The 15,170-nt window shown below is 40.0% G+C and overlaps 1 protein-coding gene across 7 annotated transcripts in view; it reads left to right on the top strand.

The window, feature by feature from the left end:
- The window catches only part of LOC111345090 (nitric oxide synthase 3), a 37,001-nt gene extending 22,424 nt beyond the window's left edge, over nt 1–14,577 (top strand). For 5 of the 7 annotated variants that reach the window (XM_022952377.2, XM_088743328.1, XM_022952361.2 and 2 more), the window contains 20 exons: nt 97–241; nt 748–852; nt 1,148–1,191; nt 1,516–1,626; nt 2,042–2,216; nt 2,563–2,743; nt 3,352–3,430; nt 7,096–7,280; nt 7,543–7,679; nt 8,154–8,198; nt 8,355–8,480; nt 8,857–8,941; nt 9,493–9,580; nt 9,891–10,344; nt 11,055–11,180; nt 11,636–11,701; nt 12,232–12,317; nt 12,647–12,683; nt 12,896–12,975; nt 13,446–14,577. In XM_022952377.2, coding sequence (XP_022808112.2) covers nt 97–241; nt 748–852; nt 1,148–1,191; nt 1,516–1,626; nt 2,042–2,216; nt 2,563–2,743; nt 3,352–3,430; nt 7,096–7,280; nt 7,543–7,679; nt 8,154–8,198; nt 8,355–8,480; nt 8,857–8,941; nt 9,493–9,580; nt 9,891–10,344; nt 11,055–11,180; nt 11,636–11,701; nt 12,232–12,317; nt 12,647–12,683; nt 12,896–12,975; nt 13,446–13,491 — 2,401 coding nt within the window. In that variant the 3' untranslated portion in view covers nt 13,492–14,577. Of the gene's footprint in view, nt 1–96; nt 242–747; nt 853–1,147; nt 1,192–1,515; nt 1,627–2,041; nt 2,217–2,562; nt 2,744–3,351; nt 3,431–7,095; nt 7,281–7,542; nt 7,680–8,153; nt 8,199–8,354; nt 8,481–8,856; nt 8,942–9,492; nt 9,581–9,890; nt 10,345–11,054; nt 11,181–11,635; nt 11,702–12,231; nt 12,318–12,646; nt 12,684–12,895; nt 13,013–13,445 lie in introns of all 7 variants that reach the window. The other 2 variants (XM_022952393.2, XM_022952401.2) reach the window with 2 other exon arrangements.
- Nucleotides 14,578–15,170: the final 593 nt, after the last annotated feature.

Raw genomic sequence — 15,170 nt, 5'->3', positions numbered from 1 at the left:
GTCTATTCCAGCCAATGCTTTCATTTCAGTGTCATCCTTCGATGAACAGGAGGGTTACATTTTTAGCACTCAAACCTATGCTTACCTCCATTTTAGGGCAGTTAAATTCTCTGCTAAACTATTTAGCAAAGCTTTGGCTAAAAGACAGAAGGCCGTCATCCTTTATGCAACAGAAACAGGAAAATCAGAGCGTTACGCCAAGATGCTCGGAGAACTCTTCTCTCATGCGTTTGATCCGAAGGTTAGGAAAGTTTGATTTTGAGATAATGTATGCCGACGAGGAATGTGAGACTTAAGTCGCTCACAGAATGCTTAACTTAGTTACTTGAAAAGTTAGAGGTTTCATCGTATTTCAATCATGCTTGTCGAGTTTGTAAATTGTCATAGTGAACGAGCGCTTTTAGAGAAATAATTATTATTATTATTAAAAACTGGATCATTGGATAATGCAATTCAAGGCTTGTTATTGGTTTGGCCATTATGGTATATGAGCCAATATACCATAATATAATATCAGTACTTTGTAACATCCGGTTTCTTCTTACAAAATAAAGTTTAGAAGATTTGTCTAATATCTTGGGGGCGTTTTTTTTTTTTAATTAAACATCTATTCCATCGCGCTTGTTGGATATGAGATGATTATAACCAACTCGGCGCTACGCGCCTCGTTGGCTATCTATCATCTCATATCCAACGCGCTCTCGTGGAATAATTGTTAAATACCGTTTTACTATATGTATTTCACAGGTTGTTTGTATGCAGGACTATGCTCATCCTGAGATGGAGAATGAACAGCTTGTCCTAATTGTAACTAGCACGTTTGGAAACGGAGACCCTCCTGAGAACGGAGAAGTAAGCCAAAGTTGAAGTGCCATTCTCTCACACTTTACAAACATTGTGGACTTATTAGCATTGACAGATAGAATATTCTCTATAAGTACTCCCCCCCTCATCGCTATCTTGAACTAGATGAGATGTAAGTGAGGCCTATTCATTCTACCTTACCACTTATAGGGATATCATGACCCTCACAACAAACTTTTCAAATTAGGGGGCATGCAAACCTTTGTAACCTCTACATCACCCAGTAGCCAGTACCGAATGATCCGGATTTTTGCTGAAATGTGCATCTATGTTTTCTCCCCAGGAATTCGCTCGTTACTTGTACGAACTCCGCCATCCACCAGATGGGTAAGTTAAATCTTATTACGTTCAACTATTTTTCCTTGATTACCTTCAAAAGGCAAACATCCTGATGCACGCTAAGCAGAGAACAGAAGGTGGCACAGCCCTAGAAGCTCGTTCAATGTTTATTTTTTCTTTAATCAACAATTATGTTTCGTCCTAAACAACCTTTCAAAAGCCTCTCCTTACAGTTCTTATTGTTATTATTATCATTATTGTTATTTTTAGTATTATCATTATTATTACTGTTATTTCGCTCAAAAACTAATAGTTAGATAAATGATGCAGATTATTTTTAATTTTATTTCCTCGATGGTACATGTCTTTTAGAAGTCGATCGTCGCGCAACATGATGAAACAACTCGGCAGCCTGTTGATTCAAAAAGAGAAGGAGAAAAGAATTGATTTAATGAACAACAGTCAACCACTTGCTAACCTCAGGTAATCATACATAAAAAGAGACAATCAGAAATTCCTATACTAGTAATTGTTTTAAATCATATATTAGACGAACCACGTTTAGTGGATGTAGCTCCTAACTAAAGAGCCAGTCTAAACGAAATGTTTAGAATTCGAACCAGCCTTGAACAAAATCAAATACAGACAACATTAAGCGACAGGGGTGCAAATGAAATAGAAGTGTATGGAGGTCCAAGATTGGAGTTTTTCTCCTTCACGAACAAAGACCCCATAGTTCGATTTGCACGATTGGTTGCTTTTTGTTCGATCTGGCTCATTGAAATAATCTTTTACGACATGTTTGTTTTATCGAATGTTATTTTATGTGACGGAAGAGAAAAGTGGCTTCTTTATAATGCGCAGACTATGATGACATACCTATTTTTTAACCTTAAAGGTACTCTGTGTTTGGCCTGGGCTCCAGGGCTTACCCAAACTTCTGTGCATTTGCGCGTTCGCTTGATAAGATCATCCGGGAACTTGGAGGAGAGCCCGTGTTGAAGATGGGAGAAGGGGACGAGTTGTGTGGTCAAGAGGAGTCGTTCAAATTGTGGGCCAAAGACGTATTTAAGGTAAACAATAACGCTTACTGAACAGTAGCATTACTGGCTCGCACGCTCGTTAAGTGTTAACTTACTGCTAGACTCACCCTGACAGCTGCTTTATTCTTCTCAGAACGAGCAAAAAACTATTAAGAAACGAATTTAGATAAGGTTACTAAAGAACTTAATCACGGACATTTTTTAGACGTGAACGGCAGCTGGGCGTTGAGTGTCCTTGGGTTTTCCTATTGACTGTCGATGGTTAAAATGCTCCAAAAGCAGTTGTCTTCAACTGCCGGTCAATTCATCTTCTCTAATGGTCCTTAGATGTTAAATTCCTCACTATTACTCAGTGCATCAATCTTTGAATCCTCAGGCCGCTTGCGACTCATTCTGTATCAGTGACGAAATAACAAACGAAGCCAGTCAATCTCTGGACACAGTGCCAAGTGGCTGGGTACCAGGCCGCTTTCGGCTTGCGAATGTTATGATCTCCGCCGTGAATGCTTTCACTGAAGCGGTTGATGGACCGGACGGACACAATGAAATTATCCGAGGTAAGAAATGTGTTCAGCGGCCATTTTGTTTTCATAAATTATTAGCTTAGCTTCTCATTATAAAGACGAAGTATACTTCAAACACAATGTAATATTTTCATCGCTATTAATTTTAAGTGTGTTGGACAATTGTGACACTAAATACGTGTCCAGAAATAAGGAAAATTATGAGGGGTTTGAAAAATATACTTCTTCTTTAATTAACCCTTGAACTCTCAAGATCTGAGGGAAATTCTCCTCTCTAGCTGCTACGCATTTTCATTTTAAATCAGTTACGAGAATTTGGTGTTAGATCGAGATAACATCTCCTGCCGGATAAGTTTGAGCATTTTCACTACCTGTTTGCTGGATAACTTACGGATATTATGGGGAAAAGTTACCTGTGAATCACTTCTGGGAGTGTAAGGGTTAACAGATTTTTGAAATAGCCACAGATGATTATTCAGCGATATTTATAGTTGCAATTTGACTCAAATACTTGCCAAGGACAAGAGACTGCAATCGCGCACAAAGTAGACCAAATTCCAAGTTTATGATATATGATATTTAAATAATCTGTCACTTTTCTTGCCATCCAATATTTGTTTGATCTCTCCTTGTCTGTGTAGGTTTGACTCATATTTGTGGAAAAGCAGTGCGATCTGCGACGTTATTATCAGTTAAGAATTTACAGTGTCCTGAATCCAGGTCAGTGAATGAGTAAAGAAGTTTTTTTCTACCTTTTTGATTCGCAAGAATCTCCTTTTTGCGTCCTGAAAAGTCAAACAAAATAAGTATTAAAACCCTATATATATATATACGCCTATAGCCCGAGCAAGGGTATGTCCACAGCTTTAACTGTGGGGCTGCACCTATGATGACGACACTGCCTGGCGCATGGGAAGCGTCCCTTGGCAAGGTACTCTGTTGATCGATGACACAGCAAAGCTGAGATGATCGCAGAGAAGATCGTTGCATAACACCCACCCATCCCACCCCAGGGGAGGACATCCACCACACATTAATCTTGTACGTGGGAAATTAACGTCTCCTACCCCTAACCCTGCAGGAGACGGGGCCTACGGTGTATTCGTCCTTATCCTAGAAGACTAAAATATCTATCCATTTCTTGGTATTATAGAAAGGTAGCAAATTCTCCTCAGTTATTTTAAGGCGATGAGTATTGGTCCGACCGGGGCTCGAACCCTCGACCTCGCGCACAACACAATCCCCGTATTACAAACGCTTTGAGGGGGTAGTTGTTGTGCCAAAGGGTGGTGATAAGGCTTGAAATGGAGATCGTCACTAATGTATGTGCTTCATTCAGTTACACTGAGTTAGCAGAAAAAATGTCATGGCGAATATCCTCATACTCACTGCAAGTTCGTCGTTTTCTGTTGTCTGATTGTTAAGTGGAATCATCGTGATTCCACGATTATGTGTGATTCCACGATTATGTATGATTCCACGATGATGTGTGATTCCACGATGACGTATTAGGAGTTGAGTGGTGTATAAACCCTAACAATTTTAAGTCATATGTGTGAAACAATGAAGAGATTCTACTGAAGTTAGGTATGGTCTGTTCGAAGCTCCTGATGGCAGTAAACTGACTCGAAAATTATAGGGGAAAGCAAAAAAACATAAGCAAGAAGAGAACACAAAATGAAACACAAATAAGTTACATGCGTTATATTCGGAATGAAATGAAGATATAATGTAATTGTTTGCGTGACAGAACTGAATAATTTATTTATTTACGTCAGAAGACCTATTTCGTTATGAAATGTGTCAGAAAACAGATACTAATTACCCATGACGTAACCGTCAAATCTCATTGCCACTATAGTAAAAAATATTTTGATTGTTTCCTTGCCGACAAGGTTATAGATATTGGGTTGCTGTCTGACCGTACGTCATGGAGTGGGTAATTGATGTCGGTACGAGATTAAAAAGGCCAGGGTGGCAAAAGAATCTGCCTATAATAAAGGAAGATCTAGTCTGAATGTACAACCAAATAATTTAATAGCGTTACATTGTAAACTAAAAAGGTTTTGGCAAGAATTGTGGGTCGTTTCTGTGTAAAACGATGAAAATTGGTAATAGGTAAAGATCTCGTGAGGCTTCGCATTTACGTCACCATCGTTCACTAGGTCTTCGCCAAACAGACTACTTTCACCTAAGGGAGGTCTGGTGCGATTATATGACCAAAAAATTTGGCCGAGAAATTAAGCAGTGTAGCCTAAAAATTCGTGGTAACAAATGTAGAAAGTTACTGTGTCAAACCTTTTTCAATTTGATCCACAAAGAAATAATTTGATAGGCTTCACATTTACGTTGTTCCTGTTGACTCTCGGCATACCAAACACCTTTGATGTCATCCAATTAAAATATTAAAATGCATCCAAATTAACAATTCTCAATTTTTCCAACTCATAAGAGTTTTCTAGTTGCTCCCTGAAATTTCAAAGAATATGAGCCGAAAAACCCGCACTCAAACGATGATGGAGTTATGTGAGGCTTTCCAAAAAAGAGATCGATGCCTTTCTTCAGAAGGTACTGGTGTTAGGTCATCGAAACTGCCCAAAGGGGTTGTCACTCAGACTTCGTTGCACAAAATTGAAGACTGAAACATCGAAGTTTCCCTGTTACACTTCGTTCCCCAAGATTCAAGAAACACCAATAGTTTCTTGTGCTACGCTGTCAACGAAGTGTGGAGAACCACCGCTGGTTGCTAACTCCTCTTCTCAGAATATAGAAGGGGAGCAGAAGGAGGCCTGTTGCCTTGCATTCAAAACTCTCAAGATAAATACACTTCGTTTGCCTGCAATCGATGAACGGCGAGTGAGAGAGCTCAGTGGTAGTTTGGTTCAAGATCAGTGTCCTGTCAGAGATAAACAGGTTGAAGTCCCCCGCCGAAAAACAACACAGCGTCAAATCTCTCGAATCAAACATCCACAAGATCAACAAAAAAAGAGTCGAGAAGAGGTAGTGGTAGCTAAGCCGGTGTCAGTACGTGGGAATGTTACTGTCGAAGGTCCGAGGAGAAGAAGGTCTCCAGCAGTCCAGAGTGAAAGAAAGATCTCCAAGCCTACCTTAGTATGTCAAACGCGAGTAGCAGTTAAAGTGTCCAAGCGTGAAGGGGGACAAGGTGGTCGTGGTACGATCAACAAAAAGTTCACACCTGGAGAACACGAACTTTGGATGCCACGAGCCTGGGTGAGTATCTATACAACCTGGATCAATAAAGAAAAAACAGAGCGTTGAGGGACATCAGATCACGAAACAGCAGCAGAATTTGACCGAAAACCAAATGCGACCCGAAAGTAGAAGAGCTGCGCCTTTGGTTCAAGTTTTGTGCATGCGCAGAGTTGGTCGTCAGGTTGTGACTGGTAATATGAAGATCACTGATAGAAGGAATGGACTCTGCGCCCAGACAAACCCTAGTCAAGAACACTTGACGTTTCTACGTGTTTTACGGAAACGATTCTAAATTAGCACTGGGGTTTTCCGTTATCAACTGCAAAATTTTCTTTTTTTTATGCTCAAAAATACCGTTGTATATATATTGTAATTTTCGATCGATTGACCATCGTAATCCGGAACAAGGTTGATTTTGGTTTACTCTGTCTTAAGCAATCACACTCGGTCAATTTTCCTACCCTTCAGCCTTTTGATAGGTTAAAACTGGTGTTTACCTTCTTTCTGATCAACTGTTGTGGCTATTTGGTTTTTTTATTTTCGACCTTCGATTGATAGGCGCTTTAAAGAGCTAGTCGTTGTCCTAAAAGGGTCGTGAACAGGCTTAAAATGGAGTTCGCCATTGGGATATATGCTTTGCTCAGCCATTCTTCTAGGAAGATTTCGTCTCGAATATTTTCATATATAGTCAGCGCAAGTTGTTCGATTTATGTAGTTTAAATATTTAGTGTGAGTACTCCTCAGTGATGTATCATAAGATTTGACTGGTGTATAAACCGTTAGAGCTTTGAATCGTATTTATGCAAGAATAAAAATGATTCTACCAGGGTTCGAAGCTCTCAACAAGTGTCTCCCAATAATTAAGAGCGGGCTGACAAAAAAAATTTAAATCTTGTGGGTCATGACCTCCCTCAAAAGCATGACTGTCTGAAAGCAACAAGCTAACCAGTCATGGAATTTGGAAAAATGCTGTAAAGTTCAAGATCATAAATTCCTTAAAACCTACTAAAAGCAATCAGTGTTGTTCCCTTCCAAATTAAAATATTATAACGATGCCCAAAGATTGCTGTTGTCAGTTCTCTTCGGGAGCAACCACACAGGGAGACGAAATATCTTGAATAATGGCTGACAATCAGACAAATTATGACTCTATACCTTTTTACTTCTTTTAGTCGCTCGACCATCTCAGTCCAGCTCAAAACAGAGAACAGCACAGAATTGCAGTACAAACCAGGGGATCACGTGGCCATCTTTCCCGCTAATCGCCCAGAGCTGGTACAAGCTTTGATTGACGGGCTATCAGATGACGTCGATCCTGATAAGCCAATCGCTGTTGAGGCCTTACGAGAAGTCAAAGGTGAATGCAAGTTCAGTTAAAAGTAGTAAGATATTTTCAGTGACCAGTCAGTACGTCTTCTGGATGAGATACTAGCCAACCCAAAACCTTCCACAAGAATTTCGTCCAGTTTCCACGACAGTTCGCCGGCCCCCGTCCTTACTCCTGGTTAGAAAGAGGCATTGAGAGGATGTAGTATCTTGCTTAGAACACACTACAAATTACATAGTGCAAACGAGTAAGGTTACAAAAGGTAACAATTTCATTACGATTATTACCTTAGGTATTCTAAAAACAGCCAAGAAATGGGAAGTTTTCACCCGTCTTCCTTCACAAATTACACTGCGTCAAGCTCTCTCGCGTTACCTAGACGTTACGAGTGTTCCTTCACCACAGATCCTGAAAGCTTTGTCTGCTACGGTAAACTCTCAACTTATTATAGTGATCCAGAATTCCTCCACAGTTCATTCGTAGAATAACTGACTCCTCTTGCTACAGCTATTACCTGTGCTTTTTGCTGTAGTTCCTTCTTACCTCACTGACACTCAACTTCAAGTTGAAACAGCTGAATGAATCCTTCTACAGCGGCGGTGTGTTCCTTGTCGTTTGCGTTCAAGGGCAAGGCTATCTAATGCATTTGCAGTACATTGAGCCCCGAATATCTCGAACTTTCCTGTAACTCGGCGGCGTACCCAGGTTGGGATGAGTGTCATTGTGTCACTGTTAATTTCGTTGGGTTGTCTGTGGGATCCCAGTGTCTCAAACCAGTCTTGTTTGTACCTCGTTCATTGATAATATCTCATTTCCACTTCTTTGTTTGCCTGTACTTCTGACCTACACTGAACTGAGACATTTCCATTTTAAAATTATTTTAAAATGTCTACACTTGTTTAGGCTACTGACCCAGCAGAAAAGGAAAAACTTGAAATTCTTAGCCAGGTGAGGTGTTGGTAATTTTTTTATTTTTAAGTTAAATCATACAATAAAAAAAACTCCGTCTTTCGCTCGTTTACATTTGTATATGTCCTTCTAAGTTCTCAACTTAAGTCTTCCTCTACAACACTTTGGTATTTTTTTCATTTCTTTTTCTCTCAGGGTAATAACCGATACGAGGACTGGAAGTTTGAAAGTGAATGTAACATTCTTGACGTGCTACAAGAGTATCCCTCCTTACAAGTTCCAGCTGACTTATTACTCACTCAGTTGCCTTTGTTGCAGCCGGTAAGTCACACTGCTTGCTAGGTCAGCAAGCAGTTATACTGAATCATTCAACTTTTTACGGTGCAACCGCCCCTCTCCCCTCCCCCCCCCAAAAAAATTGTTGGGATCATAGGAATTGTGTAGAGGGAGTGAAGTCCGAGTTTTAAAACCCGTCTCAATGGGACTGAGATAAGACGTAAAGTTTGTTTTTACTCCACGTGAAACTCCGTTACGCGTTACGAGCCCACTCAAAGAGCAAAGATCTCCAAAACAATTCTTGTAAGTCCAGCGTGTCTACCTCACTCAAAGCTATGACAAACGCTACTTGGAGACTTTTTTAATCTCCTCTCACAAATTACTACGATCTTTGTCAGAATAATTTCTTTGTTATCAACAGCGTTTCTACTCCATCTCATCATCGCCAGACTTTTTCCCAGGTGAAGTTCACCTGACGGTGGCAGTGGTACAGTATAAGAAGAGAGGTAAGATATTTGAGTTTGAAGTATCGAGAAATCACAGTTTTAATGCACTTGATTCATTGTCAATGAAGGTGATAGATTGATAGATGTGAAACATTGTCCAAGTATTACAACACAATACGAGAGAGCGTGTTTAATTGGAGATTCTTCTCTGGACAATAGAGGCCAAGTTGTGCTTTTCACGAGCGCTTCGGAAGTGATTACGAAGTTCTTTTCGTCTCCGTGCGGCCGAAGAGACATAATCTCGCGTCAAGAGTTTAATTTCCCAGCATTTTCCGGCACATTGGCAAAAATAAAGTAGTTTTTGGTTCGTTCTGTCCAGTATATACTAAATAAATATTCCCCTCAGTTGGTGTCATCTCGATATCACACCAAGCACACCAACTATTTGACAGTAAAATGTATAGTTGGTTAAAGGGAGGATTACAATATGATTCATATATTATGAGTTTAAGGGTTTACTATTGTATTCTTCTGGTGCTGTTTGCAACCTGATATATTTTGCGAATTTCTCTCATGGAATGTCTTGGTAACTCTGCTGCGTTACGTCTTAGATGGAAAAGGTCCCATACATCATGGCGTTTGCTCCACATGGTTAAACAGTTTGCAACCTGGAGACAAAGTGGCTTGCTACGTGCGGCAGTAAGTCATGTCTCAACTTATTTTGCGTTGTGAAACTCAGTGAATTTAAAAACGTTGCTATGTACTGATTATGCGTGAAGAAGAATGGCTTTACAGCTCAGAACTTCGCCTCAGGACAGTACACACCTTTACAAATGAAGCAGCAAGAGACCACGTCCGATGTGGATCAGATATGTGTTAGACATTTGAATGTGTGCAAATCTGAGCACTTTTTTAAAATGTTTGAAAAAGAAATTTTTTATCTTTGATTAGCAAACATAATGAGGAGCGAAGTCCCCTTTCACCAGGTTACTTATTTCCTTTGTCGTAGAGCCCAAACCTTTCATTTGCCCGAGGATGGATCGGTCCCAGTAATAATGGTTGGGCCTGGGACTGGTATAGCTCCATTCAGAAGCTTTTGGCAACAGCGCCAGTTTGACGTCGTGAACACAAGTGCTCCCAAGCCAAGGACGATGGACGTCACTCCGGACTCAAGCCCTCTGATACAGCGTCGAAACTTTAACTCCCCGGAAACGACTCCTCATACACGACATCGTTCCGTCGGCGGAAGCCCCTCTTTACAGCGCCAACTCTTTTCAGAAAAAGAACAAAACGAGAACGCTTCAAACCCTTCGTCAGGAAAGTGGGGTGAAATGTTGCTGTTTTTCGGATGTAGAAACGCTACTCAGGATTATATCTACAAGGATGAAATGGCGGAAGCGAAAAACGATGGCGCGTTGACTGAAGTATGGACAGCTCTCTCACGTGAACCAGGACAGCCAAAGGTAAGCAAATATTTTTTAGAGGCAAATTATCCTTTAGCTCCTCAACAAATGCGAACACAACAAAGTAAGTTCAAGTTAGCCTTGCTGCATTTCCATTTTTAATAGTGAGGAAAATGAAAGAATGTCAAAACAGCTGCTGTTTCTTTCTTCTAAGTGGTACATACACTTGGCATTTTACCGTTGACAATAAAGTAACTTCGAAGTAGACCAGTGGCTGTTTTCTCTAATATGTATATCTTTAAAACGTTTACGTCACCTCTTCAAATTTGCAGGCTACTTTTTTATCCAAACGATAGATAGATAGAGAGATAGATAGATAGATAGACGTTTATTAAGAATACCTTAATAGCAGCTGGAAGCTGAGTTGCAAAGCTGTACAAATTATGTAATAGAACTATACAATAAAATCAAACCTAAAAGGGAACTAATTTATATATACAATTATCATAAATGTCAGTTAAAATGTCTTGCGCTTACTGGAATGAAAGTATCTCTGAACCGATTTGTTTTAAAGGAAACTCTAAATGGTCTGCGTCGTCGTAACTACATAAGTTGATCTCGGTTATCGAAAGGCAGTAAGTGGTACAAACAAGCCAAGGGATTGGAGACGATCTTGTTAGAGAATTTTAAGCAAAGGTCTTCTCTCCGATCCCTAAGGGTTATGAACAATTTTATCTTACATAGCCAATCTCATTTCGTACATATTTCAGAAATATGTTCAGGATATGTTGAAAATGGAGGCGTTTGACATTTGTGACAAGCTGCTGAGTCAGCGAGGACATTTCTACGTGTGCGGCGATGTTTCAATGGCTGAGGATGTTTGTAGAACACTGCAGGTAATCCCGTCACTATAGTAAAGTTTACTTGCACTGCGCGCGTAATCGAAGTGCTCGTAAATAGGACTGTGCCTGCCAGTTCTGAACACAAATTTTCCTGAGTGAAAATTTCAGCAAAGGCGTGGGTTGCGAATGAAGAGGTTGCTTTTCTTATCCTACACTATTAATATAGAGAATATCAAATTACCATGGCGACGGTCAGATTCTATAGTGTAGGTACTGTGAAGCGAGTGCGCGCCTATTCTATCTCTTGTTGCAATCCACCTGGTGGTATTCGCTTCTAATCAAACGTTCCTCTGTCAAAGGAAAACTCAGTAACTTTGAAAGTTTATTGGACACAAATAACGCATCTGCGAGGTTATCGGGGGAGGATTTAAGCTTCTAAGAACGGGTAAATATTATGCGATCTGATCATCAGATAATTTCGCTTTGTTTATTGTTTTTAACCTCCTCAGACCCTCTTACAAGAATACGCCGCCATGTCTCAGCAGGAAGCTCAGGACACAGTAAACAAAATGAAGGTAAGGTGTGCATGTTGTATTCTTTGGGAGCACGATGTGCCATGCGGACAACTTACAATTGAGGGGAGTGCACACCTGAAAAATATGTTACGCTCCTTTGGGTTTGGTTTACTCTAATCGCATGAAGGTATTGGAATTCCTTGTGTTCCCCAGTTTTGAGCCCCCTCTCAAAAATTAGAAAAAATGCGAAGTTACTGTTCCAGCAAAGCGGGACTTTTTGTAAAAAGTTATTGTGATAATATGTCAAGTGCATTCTCATCCTCCGCCGGTGGCTAACGCAAAAGAAAATCTTGTAGACCTGTTAAATTTTATGTATCGGTGTGCATGCTGCAAAATAGAAAAAAATAACAGAAACGAAAACTTTTGCCGTTACTTTAAGGAATTCAGTCGCTTACATAATTTAGTAAGATCAATATTCTATCTGTCAGCCGATGTTTTTGGTCTTGTCGCGCAAAAGCCCGCTCCCTCAGAGAACGGCAGCAAGAGAATCAAACAATCAAACATAGAAGATTCTTGTTTATCTTTTTCAGAGTTCCGGCCGATATCATGAGGATATTTTTGGAGTAACTTTGAAAACACGAGAAGTGACTGACCGCGTCCGAACCGCAGCTAAAAGGTTGGTTAGTAGAATGATAGCTAAGGAAGTAAACTGGTTAAAAAACTCAACGGATTTAATTTGACATTGGTTCTCGTCAGTTTTTTTGGAGTTTGCTGTAAAGAGTTTACAAAAGTTTTACAACCAACTGACCAATACAGACTTTCCATGAATACAAAAGACTGCAGCGCCGTTGTTCCCATCTTTAAATTTAAAAGCCATCCTCCTTAAACCAACATTCCCTTCCTGTTCGACGATTAAACAAACAAACGCCTGTTTAGACAATTCTCGTCTTTTTTTCACTGACAAGGCTACTTAAGATTCACGGTTGTTCTGTACTCTTTCGACAGATCTTGGATGTATCTAAGGACTTCTAGTAAAATGAGGGTGAGTAATAAGTTGTGCTTTAAATACCCATTAGAGTGACTAGCATCTAATTTCTCCTTACAATATCACCGCTGAATCAATCATTAGAGTCACGAGAATAAAGAAAATGGTCACCAACTAAAGAAGCTCTTGATTGTTAAACAAATTCTAAGGCTTTAAAGCGCTTTGAGGAGTAGGTTATGTATGAATTTTGAAATGTCTTTTAACTTTAGATAAGTCAGCACAATTTGAAGCCGCGCGCGCCTACTATTACCTTGCCCGTGGACAGAGATGAAGCAGAAGGCACAGCAGTGTGAGTACGTCAGTCGGTAAAACTGCAAATCATACACGTACGTACACTCATTCTTCCTCGTACATTATAGACTTTGTTGTCTGTTTGTTGTAACCGCACGAACGTGAGGATTTCTCCAGAAGAGGGGTAACAATTGCGCGCTCTGCTCCATGTTCTTCCGTGCATGCATGATACAATAATATGCCTGTAGATATTTACCACGCACTCTTATGTCTTTCTCACATGCAACGGTTATAACTGGCTCAAAATAAGAAGACAACTTTAAATCCTCGTCATACGTAGTTGTGAACTAAACCGTCAAGTACTAATCGAAAACCGGTACTTCAATTCAATTTAGTTACTAGCTGTGGCTGGCACCCACTAAAACGTTCTTGGCACTATATTACAGATCTCGCTCGGTATCTTTGGGATTTGTTTGAAAAATAGAGTCGTGTACCTCCGTTCTACACCATATACATTTTTTTTTTCAGTCAAGACTCCACAAGAGGAAGAACTTATTCAACTCCAATGCAATAGAATGAGAGTTAAGACGAGAAGACCTCAGACAACGGCATGGAAGCATGCGTATCACACTGACACAAAAGAACCTGCGCTTAAACGCTACAATCAAAATACATTTATGATTTTATTAAAATGTAGTGAAATAGTCTTAAATAATGATGATATAAATTTATTACAGAATGGTAGTTGAAATTAAGGTTACGCTGATAAAGCAATATTATATTTATCAGGAAACTTATAAGAAAAATATAGAAATATGTAGTATTGGCTTCCATAATGCTCGGGCTTTCTCGTTTCCATTAGGGACCCTAAGTAGCTAGAATTATAGAATCTGTTTGCAATTATCAGCGAAAGAATTATTCTCCAGCAATACAGGGATCTCTTCGTTCTTTCTTTGTAACACCTTGGTTACACCTATTAGGTAATTTTCTCGCAGAAACGGGACAGATTAAATTCCCTTTGCACAAGAGCACCCCTTTTACTCAACGTCTTATTAGTCATAGCAATGAAAGCGAAATGCATCCGTAGTTTTCCAGATTGCCCATTGTGTTTCTTTCTTTCTTCGTTGCGTGGGCTTACAATCCTTTTCAGAACACCATTCAATTATGAATACGAGGTTAAAAAGTGCCCTAGCACAATAATAATTTAAATCAACTTTAACCTAACACAGATTCAGACATGAGATACTTATTGGGAGAAATGTATATTAGATCATGCAATTATGTTATGCAATACCGCTTTGCTTTTTTGATTCAATCAGACTACGAGCCGGCATTCCCTTTTTTTCCCAATGCGATCCTACGCGCGAGTCGGTAGAAATCGATGAGATAACATCCCTGTGCGCCGAAATATCGTGGAAGTAGCGTGCGGGAAAGAGCGCGCCTTGCTTCTCTAAGTTCACGCGATGCCAGAATGTTTGGATTACGCAACGGATTACTGAGGGAGAGAAGGACTGATCGTAGTCTCTGGCTAAATGGAAAACATAATCCATGTATACTCAGTTTCCTGATTGTTTATTATACACTTTGATGTGGATGCTTTTAATTGATTAGCGAGATTGTAACATGACAACATGGTAAGGATTAAAATATGAAATCTACAGCGTTGTTTGGAGATCAAACAATTTAAAGTCGTCCACCCCCCTCCCCCCACTCCATAACCTGCTTTTCCTACGTCATTACTGTCTCACCTTCTCTTCTTTTAAAACTGATCAATACTAAGTCCCACTCCCTCTTCTTCTTCTCAAAACCATAAGTTATTGCAGTGAATGACATTTAGGGTGTTTCCTATTGCTAGAGTAGGAGTTAATCTTTAGAGCAAGCCCCCATGCCCTTTCATCTCACAACCACTATGGACAGTCGGAGACAATGGAAATCCTGGCGAATTTGAAAGTTTATAGGAATGCCATGAGGTCGTAGAGAAACAGAGCGGAAAGTTGAAAATAAGCAAGCGATCGCAACTGATTACTAATCAATTCTCATCAATGTATAGCATAAATATTCCCGAACTGAGTTCATCTTGCCACTACCCTTCGACCCATTCCCAAGCATTGGTCCACGCCATCAGTCGCAAAGAGGTTGTATTCCCTACGGCAGGACGCTGATTTTTTCCACAACCCACACCTGTGACACATGCTTAACATCTCTCTTTGTTACACGATATACCTCCTCAAACCCTTACAAGCTCGAACTCGC

Source organism: Stylophora pistillata, chromosome 13 (genome assembly GCF_964205215.1).
Source record: "Stylophora pistillata chromosome 13, jaStyPist1.2, whole genome shotgun sequence".
NCBI classification, from domain to species: Eukaryota; Metazoa; Cnidaria; class Anthozoa; order Scleractinia; family Pocilloporidae; genus Stylophora; species Stylophora pistillata.
The sequence above is the reverse complement of the archived record's forward strand: the minus strand, read 5'-3'. Positions and strand labels throughout refer to the sequence as shown.